Raw genomic sequence first — 9,720 nt, 5'->3', positions numbered from 1 at the left:
GGTTTCCCTACGCCAGTATATCATATAGACGGCCATAAGCGAAATTCCTCGAAATGGCAGAATAAAGTTATCATATTAGAATTTGCATTGATCAGCTCCTGCCTCTGCCGTACGCGAACGAATACGTGCCCCTAATTTTTACTTCCGGGTTCCTAAAATCAATCAATATAATATTAATAGTGATCGTTACTAATTAAGAAATACAACGACACAGTTATTTGACAGAATAATTCGATAGATGTGTGAGTATCTGTCGGATACCTGAATAAGCCCTCCCGGGAAGCCTTCCTTTTAAACTAACCATCTTCTCTTCTTCGACTTCGTTCGCTCTTTTTTCAGGATTCAACTCTTCGCCTTCGATTTAAATTATGGCTAATAAAAAGGATCCTAAGCCCGCGGATAAATCGATAGATGATCTATCAGCGGTAGGCGATGGATTATATCTGGGGAACCTGAACGCTGCGACTCAAACCGATCAACTCCGGAGTCTCGGAGTCACTCATATACTCACACTAGACTGCCGACCGCTGAGTAAAATATACATCAAAAACATGGCGTATAAATACATCAATCTGTTAGACAGTGAGGATACCGATTTACTGCGACATTTTAATGAGTGTTTCGAATTTATGGATGATGCGTCTAAGAAAAACGGATCTGTTTTAGTTCATTGGTAAGTCATCAGGCTCTATATCACAGCCTGTGCTGCAGTCAGCCTGTCAGGGTTTACATTTGAAGTTTATTTTATTAAACTATCAGTTTAAGCTCTTTTTTGTTCTACACTCAATCGTCCTAAGATCATCTTAGTTCTATAGCCAATCTAATAAACCTTAGCTTAGTGATTTGAGACCACTTTTGGACAGCTTAAGCTATGACCGCAGCTGGGCCTACAATATTAACTCTGTGTCACTAATGTATGTGTCATTCTAGCTATGCAGGTCAGTCTCGTAGCTGTACTATAATGATAGCGTATCTGATGTACAGAGACAAAGAGTCATTGAATGAAATTTACAAGAAGTTACAGAATAAACGACCGACAATCAGGTAAAAATACCGAACATTTTACTTAATTGATGAAACTTGATTTAAAAAAAACTTTTATTTAAAAAAACTTTAATTTTTTGTCAGACCTAATGCGGGTTTCATGAATCAGTTGGAACTGTTTGAAGCTATGGGTAATAGAATAGATCTGACGCATGAAGGTTACAAACTGTATCGCTTAAAACTATGGGCTCAATCAATGAAAGAAGGTAAGAATCAGATTCTGGAGTTGTTGGAGTTAAGAGTCTGACTCTGGAGTCTCTGAGTACTATTATACATGATGAAGACTATTTGTCGGGTTATTTTCACTTACAGCGAGGCAGGAGACAGAATTGAGTGAAGATATGATGGCATCAGATCCGAATTTGAATCAAAACGGCTCTGAAACGATATATAAATGTCGCAAATGCAGGTCAGTAGTAACTACTATTAATCTATGCATCATGAATGAAGTGGAAACTCTGAACTCTATATAAACTCTGGCTACAATTCACTGTACATTGATGTAAACTGTTTGTAGGCGGCCTTTGTTTAGAGCGACAGGCATTCAGAGTCATGAAGTCGGTCAGGGAGATGCTGCATTCGATTGGAGAGCTCATTACTTAAAACAGAAACCCAATCAAGCAGCAGCAGCAGCAGGTACATCAGATGCGTGTAACCAATCGCTGTTTATAGAACCAGTTCAATGGATGTCAGAAGCTATCATGGTTTTAGAAGGAAAAGTAAGCATTGTTGTCTGTACTCTTATTGTAACCTGCGATTAGATCAATTTGTGTCAAGGAAAGTTTATGTTTTCGTGTATTTTCAGTTGGCCTGCCCGAAATGTCACTGTAAACTAGGTTCGTTTAACTGGTGCGGCGACCGATGCAGCTGCGGTACGTGGATCACTCCGGCGTTTCACATTCAGTCGAGTAAAGTCGACCTGTGTCGACCAGTGGTCAGTGCAGCGGTCAATCCGCAGAGAATACGAACTAATCGTCATAATCTACCAGTAATGAATACTAGCACCGGTTTACCAGTCGGTAAACAGATCTTTTTATGACAACTCACTCGTATATTATAACTATTTGATTGATAATGAGGATCCTGTGCTATCCCTCAACTGCCACAGGTGGAATCCTCGATTGCCGCAGTAGGTATTCCAGTATCCTCATTGATTGAACTCAGGGTCGTACGCGTTTACTTGTAAAGGGTTAAATGATAAGTTAATTCCTGCTGTTTAAAATGCTGAATATTCCCTGAAACAAGAGACTTTTAAACAGTATTAAGACCACTACAGTCAAACTCAAAGAAGTCGTCATCGTTTAAATCACCACTATTTTCAGTCCTAATTTGTATTTTTAATTCAGTTCACTAGAATACAAGTCATAATTTCGATAAGTCGTCGACAAAATGATCATCACAACTAATGATGACTTGAGTTTGTCTATTCATTGTGGTGCAGTGACACTACATATTTTGCCTTGCATTTATTTTCGAGTATTTAGTCATCAAAAATAGTTTGAACTGTAACTGACTGAATAATAAGTGATGATTGGTGCTCAGAATTACCTCACTGTCAAATGTTGAATTGATGAATATAATTGTTGCAATTTATTTAAAGATATATTTAAATAGATTAATAAATGATGAATTGATTGTATTTTGTGAATTTGTGAATTTGTTTGTTGTTCATCGTTCGTTAATTCGAAAATCAGGAAGGATTTCTTGGATTTGCGTTTTGTTAGCAGAAAAGCTTTGTGAAACTCAAAGCTGCAGAGGAGCTATATCTTACACAGCAGAGGAGCTATATCTTACACAGCAGAGGAGCTATATCTTACATAGCAGAGGAGCTATATCTTACATAGCAGAGGAGCTATATCTTACACAGCAGAGGAGCTATATCTTACATAGCAGAGGAGCTATATCTTACACAGCAGAGGAGCTATATCTTACACAGCAGAGGAGCTATATCTTACATAGCAGAGGAGCTATATCTTACTTAGCAGAGGAGCTATATCTTACACAGCAGAGGAGCTATATCTTACACAGCAGAGGAGCTATATCTTACACAGCAGAGGAGCTATATCTTACACAGCAGAGGAGCTATATCTTACACAGCAGAGGAGCTATATCTTACACAGCAGAGGAGCTATATCTTACACAGCAGAGGAGCTATATCTTACACAGCAGAGGGGTTATATCTTACACAGCAGAGGAGCTATATCTTACATAGCAGAGGAGCTATATCTTACATAGCAGAGGAGCTATATCTTACACAGCAGAGGAGCTATATCTTACACAGCAGAGGAGCTATATCTTACACAGCAGAGGAGCTATATCTTACACAGCAGAGGAGCTATATCTTACACATAGCTGCAGAGGAGCTATATCTTACATAGCAGAGGAGCTATATCTTACACAGCAGAGGAGCTATATCTAACACTTAGCTGAGGAGTTATATTTTAAACACTTGGCTGCAGAGCTATATTTTACACATAGCTGCAGAGGATCCATATTTTACAGACGGATTATCACTAGGACACGGACTGGAGAGAGCACATTAACATTTACGATCTATTAACTCTGGAATACTTAGAAAAGCATTTTCCCTCAGCCAAATATTACGACCAACTCTTTGGAAACTGTAGATCTAGACAGTGAGACAAGACTTACCCTACACACCTCATCTTTCAATATACATGAAAACAAATTCCTGGCGTAATAATGTGTTTAGAAACTGCAAATTCTTTAATATTCCTTTAATTCTGATATGTTTAAGGAGGTTCAAGCGCGGCCTTGATAAACTGATTCTATCGGTGGTTTTTTAGCACAAAATTGTGATATTGTTACTCGAACTGCTGTTAGACTGAAAGCTTTTTTATGACATCATATTGTTTTTAGAAATATTAATACTACTCGGTATTGTTCAACGCTATCGAATAAAGCGGCCTATACTAGATAAATAAGCGATTTGTGTTTAGAAAAGAAATTAAGCATAATCAACTGATCAAAAAACGAGGATAACATGTCATAACACGGCATTCCCTAACATTGTCATTACCCTATGTAACTGACACCCAGTCCCTGAATGAGGCCCTGACAATGTATTTCTTTTTAGAAATATGGATACTACTCGGTATGTTCAACGAATTTTTACTATACTCTATCTAAAAAAAAGTTTCTACCGAATAAAGCGGCCTGTACTAGATAAATAAACGATCTGTGTTTAAAAAAAAAATGACGCAGAATCAACTGATCAAAAAACTGTCCTAGCAACCATCAGCACGTCGCGGGCACATCATTAGTCGCAGCGGGTTTCGAACTCGCGTTCTCCATCGTGATAGCTGTGAATGCTAACCACTAGGCCACTAAACTGTAGCGACTATGTGCATTTGTAAATATGTAGGATCAGTGGGTTGTGACCAGTCGGGTGTGGTCACTGACATGTCATAACATACGGATGACAATTGGCATTACCTAAGGTGTTCGTTATTACTAGTATCGGTTACATGTTATCACCTGCGGCGGCATTCATCGTTACGTATTGAGTCCTATGAAAAAATACCAATTTTTTCAAACACCGAGTGTTCGGTGGTTTTTAATCTGAAGTTACGACATTTTCACTAGTGGCGCATAGGAAGCGAACCGTTTTTTCATGCGAATAGTGAGAATGAGCTGAAATGATATTCTGTCTACAGTACGGCTGGCCGCATCAGGAGATAGAAGGATGAAATATCAGAAAAATTATATCTGAATCTCTCAGTAAGACATGGTTTATATCCGGATATTTCATAGGCGTTGTATATATGATATTATATAGAAGTATGGTCTCCTTTATAGGTGCTATAAAAACATGTACTTTCAGCAATAATCAAACTATTAAGACTTCAATCAATTAAGACTTTCCTGTTCAAATTAGTTAGTAATACCTGTAATACCTCAGCCCACGCGCTCGTGAACACTATGAAACAGGCGCTAATTGAAAGATTGTGCTGTTGATTATTTATTGTTTATCATTAAAGTAAATACATACCATTAAAACGGAAAGCCATATTTCAAAATGAAAAACTAAATTTGTTTTATTATCAGCAGTTCACCCGGTACAATAACTGTGCAAGTTAAACACATACAATACATCGACGACAATAGACATTCGCACGTAATATTGAGTTAACTACCAGCGTACAGGAGGCGGAATAGAAAAAACAAACAAACATTAACAGCTGACCAAAACATAACCGTTAACATAATAATTATCTAAGTTGGAGATGGATTAATTTCGTTGAAATAAAGGATTGGTCAGATCACCTCCTAATGTCTATAATTAGACCACGTATATCATTACATACTGTTACGATGAATGCTTATAGATATACTTTATTACATTACAGCAACGAGTAAATGATACATAGACAAGGACAAAATGAAAATCTTTATAATTTACAAGGCTTAAAATATACGTAGATTTAAAAATATCACACAGCGCTTTGATGAGCATTTTCACAATTTCAAAAATTTGAAATCGGAGAATATAACTTAATATATATATATATATATCAATAGTACACGTTGGTTTCTATATACATGTGTATGTTTGTACACGTGCGTCACAAATAGTTAGCTATAGATTAATTAATGATTTTCTTTCTTTGTTTAAAGAAAGAGGTACGCGCGAAAGGATTCGAAAATAGAAGTAGGTTCCAACTTCTAATTGCTATCCTACAAAATTTGTATCGAAAAGCTATCAAATTATCCTGCTGATATGTTCTATAACAATTATTTGAATTTTGGACGGGATTCTTTGCAAAGCATTTGATGGTTGAAGAAAAAACTGTTAAACTATTCACTAATTAATTAAACAGATATAGGTATTTGTGAGGTTGTGTTCGACCGGACCAATGAGTCTTGTGTGCTGTGTCCGAAAGTTTGACCGTAGCGGAATTTTTGACCTGAAACGAAAATGAATATTTGAAGAATTCATCATCAGAAACAATTTTTCATTGAGTGTATTCTGAAAATGATAACCAAAAAGCATCTAGGCCGCCTGCAATGTCCACATACTGGCGACATCTGTGCAGATTGAAACTAGAAAAAGAAACGAGAGAAATCCCACAATAACAAGGCCAAAATTGAAAAATTTTATATCAGAATGATTGTTGAAGATGATTCAGTACGCCTGATGATGGCTAACAGTTGTTAGCCGAAACGTCGCTCCTCAAATACAATCATTCTGATATAGGATTTTTCAATTTTGGTTTTGTTATTGTGGGATTTCTGTCGTCATCATCATACACGGATATTGTGTATCTTCTCTTTTAATAAGGAAAATCAGATACTTACCCGGTATATGTCCGGTGTAATGTGGAACTAATCCATTTTCTGTCGGATAAATCTTAGTCGAGTCTAGTTTAAAAACCTCAGCTCGGTGAACCTGAACCGGAGCCGATGCGACGTGTTTGTGTTTACCGATGTCATCAGTGAATTCGTTGAGAGCGAAGTGAGTTATAATCGGGTAACCGCGACCGATCAATCCTCGAGATCTAGGCACGAATCCCGTGTATCCTGAAACAAACAAACAATAATTCAATGAAACAAGTGTCGCTTCTACACGATGAGGACAATAGATTTCATTCTTGATAGATTTACCTACATAATGTAAACCATGAATAATGAATTTGGAAATTGCATTTTACATATTTTTTCACTTAATTGGAAATGACTGCCAACTCCACATTATGTTTCCTTTTATTGAAAATGGTTTTCATAGTTATTCGAATATACAAGTGGAGTTCCATGTTTATTGGATTTTTTTAAAATGCTTTAGATATATGCTTTGAAAGTATTTCTATGAGCAGAAACTCGCACACGAGACAGCCCTTATGATAGAAATACGACCTTTTTACGGGACCTGGGACCAGTTGCTCAAAAAGCGGTTAAATGACTTTGAATTGTCAGCAAAACCGCTTAGCGTCGGTTTTAGAACAACTGGTCGCACCTCGGTACTGTACTGACCTGACATGAAGTTTTTCTGTGTATTGTCGTTAGTCATGTAGTAAGGCGACATGGAGTGATGATGGGTATTCGGTGAGATGTACGGTTTAGGAGAACGCGCGATCGGTTTCAGAGGAGCGCTAGCCCCCAGTCTACGCGACGGAAGCAACTGAAATATAGAAAAATAAATGTTTTCTTTTATAAATCCCCGTCATCTCAGATTCGATTCGATTCGATTTACTTAGACACAATACTTACAGCTTCTGAGCCGAGAGTTTTCGCTCGCGCCAATGTAGCCATCTTCTCACGATGGGTCAACTGATCGGTTTCAAAATCAGAAATAGCATTCACACAATTCTCCGCATATCGTTTACCGAAGAAATGTTGACTTTTGGGAATAAATCCTGAAAGTAATATCGAAATATCGAAATCTAGAGTTATTCTCTGTGGTTTGTGCGTAAAATACCCATTAAGGGTCAATGACGCTTCAGGTAAAATTCTTCTTTCTTCAGAGATTTATTTCAAAGAGATTTATTTATTTAAAATGAATTTCAAATTCATATATTTCATTTAAAATAAATCTCTATGCATTCTACCCCAGACTTCAGTGTAACAGATTTTCAAGAATTTAGTTGGTCTTTTCACATGTGAATTCCAAGATTCACACATACAAATTGCACTTTTCTCTGTCAATTTCCCAAAAGTCTTACCGGTATATCCTGGGACCATACTTTCAGCTAGTTTCTGATCTCCCCAGCTCCGAGTACGAGCTTTAACGATCGCTTCCTTATCTCCCAAAGATGTGGTTATATTCGGCTTTCTTGCCGCGTACATCTCGGCTAGAACCAGATTTTTGGAACTGGCGCAATTCGGATCGGTCAACAGACGAGAAGTGGTCCGACCGAATGTATCTCCGATTTGATACTTGAACTGCGGACAGAATCCTCCATAACTGAAAAGTTTATATAATCTCAAATGTATATACGACATCCATTCACTGAGTTTTAAGGGGCTGGTTTTAACGGTTTCCAGCTATTTCCCGCTGAGAAACTTTGCAGGAGCACTTTCCTGTTTTCGGTCAGTTTTCATGAGCGGTTTCCAGCCGGAAAAGCTGGAAACCGCTCACGGAAAACAGACTTTAGAAAACGTTTCGGCTTGTTTTAATGATGAGACATTAGTTAAGATATTTAACTTAAACACGAACTGAAATGTTATGTACATTCTAATAATATTTAAATATTCAAGCAAACAATATCTTGAATTTTGTAAATGCAAGTTGACACCGTTTTGTGTATATCAAGTCAACACTTGATGTACCATAAACCTTCAGACGTGAAGACGTGAAAACACGTGAGGCATAGCTGAACAAGGTGAGTATTTTTTATCGGCACAAGTATAGCTTCTTCCGAGTCGTAGAGAGAGTATTATATATAATCAGTTGGAATTCGTGAATATAGGTTTATCATTTCTCCACGCATTAAACAAGAATTCCATAACGTACGCCGACAATACGCAAGACAGAAATCATAAATCTTTCAGAGGCTGTTTATCGGTGATTACAAGTTGCAGTCGATGCTCGATTTTGTCCGTTGCATTGGTGACATTGATCTCTAGATACGGTTCTCAACCTGCAGCAAAACACTATCGATTGCTCCTAAACCATATCAATTAACAATCATTTGCAATTGAAGGTTCGCGAAGCGTGAACGCATTATGTCATTTAGCGCAGTACTATAGAACTGGTATATTCGGGAATAATGTCACACGAACAGTTATTATTAATATGTACAGCTTTATTTGATATATTGTTCTATAAAGATCTATAACTCCTGATTTATAAGGCTCGTTAATGCGCTCAGTCGAGCTGGAATTTATATAGGTTTATATCATATGTCACGAACTACATTTATGAATTTTTTATTTTATCAATTAAGTATCTGCGCTGAAATAAAGTCTATGTTTGGCGTTCATTATTACACGGTGCCTGCAGTGTTTGTTGTCTGGTGGCAATAACGGCTTCCAATTACGAACCCAACCCGAGTAGCATTCATTATCTGATCACACCCAGAATTATATATATATGTAACACGAATCTAAAAATCATTGTTTTTCAGGGATATATGTTGGGTTGAAAATATTTTCATTAAAAGAAAAAAGAAAAATGCTTACCCAGGAATATGGTATGGGTCTGGAGTCATTAGAATACTCTTTCCTTGCGGTGGCATCGGCATTGTGATGTTGTGACTGTAGCAATTCCCAACGGGTGGTTCTAATGACGATCTACGATTTCCTCTACTACTTGCCACTTATCGCGTTTAAATCGAAGTATCAATAACTGTGTGAACGCACAATGAACCGGACTCTTCAGATCACAGATCTATCGCCATGAAAGACAGTCGTTACTAGGAGCGACCACGCAGCGCAGCACGTACACAGTACTGCCGGGAGTTTAGTTGCTGTGACGTCACACGGGACACCCTCGACTCTGTCAGTACTGGTCAAAGCGTCAAAAACAATTCAGTGTAACAGTATATTTTAAACAAATAACGGTTGTTAGTTATGTGTATGCACCAGTGCTCCAAGTTGTGCTGAAATTAACTGTCCGCCTGACTGGTTCAAGGCATTATGATTGCGCAGACGTGTGTATATGGTCTATAGCGCGCTCCCAGTACTGAATTCAATTGCAGTAATCTGTCACTGTAATTG

At 37.6% G+C, this 9,720-nt stretch overlaps 2 protein-coding genes across 2 annotated transcripts; one reads left to right on the top strand and one right to left on the bottom strand.

Annotated features, from left to right (window-relative positions):
• Positions 1-124: 124 nt before the first annotated feature.
• On the top strand, positions 125-2,626 carry LOC141908989 (dual specificity protein phosphatase 12-like). The gene is made up of 7 exons (XM_074799310.1): positions 125-242; positions 340-673; positions 931-1,044; positions 1,129-1,250; positions 1,357-1,453; positions 1,562-1,763; positions 1,850-2,626. The coding sequence occupies exons 2-7, from the start codon at positions 369-371 to the stop codon at positions 2,081-2,083; spliced, it is 1,074 nt and encodes a 357-aa protein (XP_074655411.1). The 5' UTR covers positions 125-242; positions 340-368; the 3' UTR covers positions 2,084-2,626.
• Positions 2,627-5,115: 2,489 nt separating this feature from the next.
• LOC141908991 (ciliary microtubule inner protein 2B-like) lies at positions 5,116-9,662 on the bottom strand. The gene is made up of 6 exons (XM_074799312.1): positions 9,184-9,662; positions 7,725-7,966; positions 7,273-7,418; positions 7,036-7,183; positions 6,364-6,585; positions 5,116-5,972 (listed from the first exon to the last, which is right to left on the bottom strand). The coding sequence occupies exons 1-6, from the start codon at positions 9,243-9,245 to the stop codon at positions 5,878-5,880; spliced, it is 915 nt and encodes a 304-aa protein (XP_074655413.1). The 5' UTR covers positions 9,246-9,662; the 3' UTR covers positions 5,116-5,877.
• Between the last annotated feature and the right edge of the window lie 58 nt (positions 9,663-9,720).

The sequence above is a fragment of the Tubulanus polymorphus genome, chromosome 7, assembly GCF_964204645.1.
Source record: "Tubulanus polymorphus chromosome 7, tnTubPoly1.2, whole genome shotgun sequence".
NCBI lineage: Eukaryota > Metazoa > Nemertea > Palaeonemertea > Tubulaniformes > Tubulanidae > Tubulanus > Tubulanus polymorphus.
The sequence above is the reverse complement of the archived record's forward strand: the minus strand, read 5'-3'. Positions and strand labels throughout refer to the sequence as shown.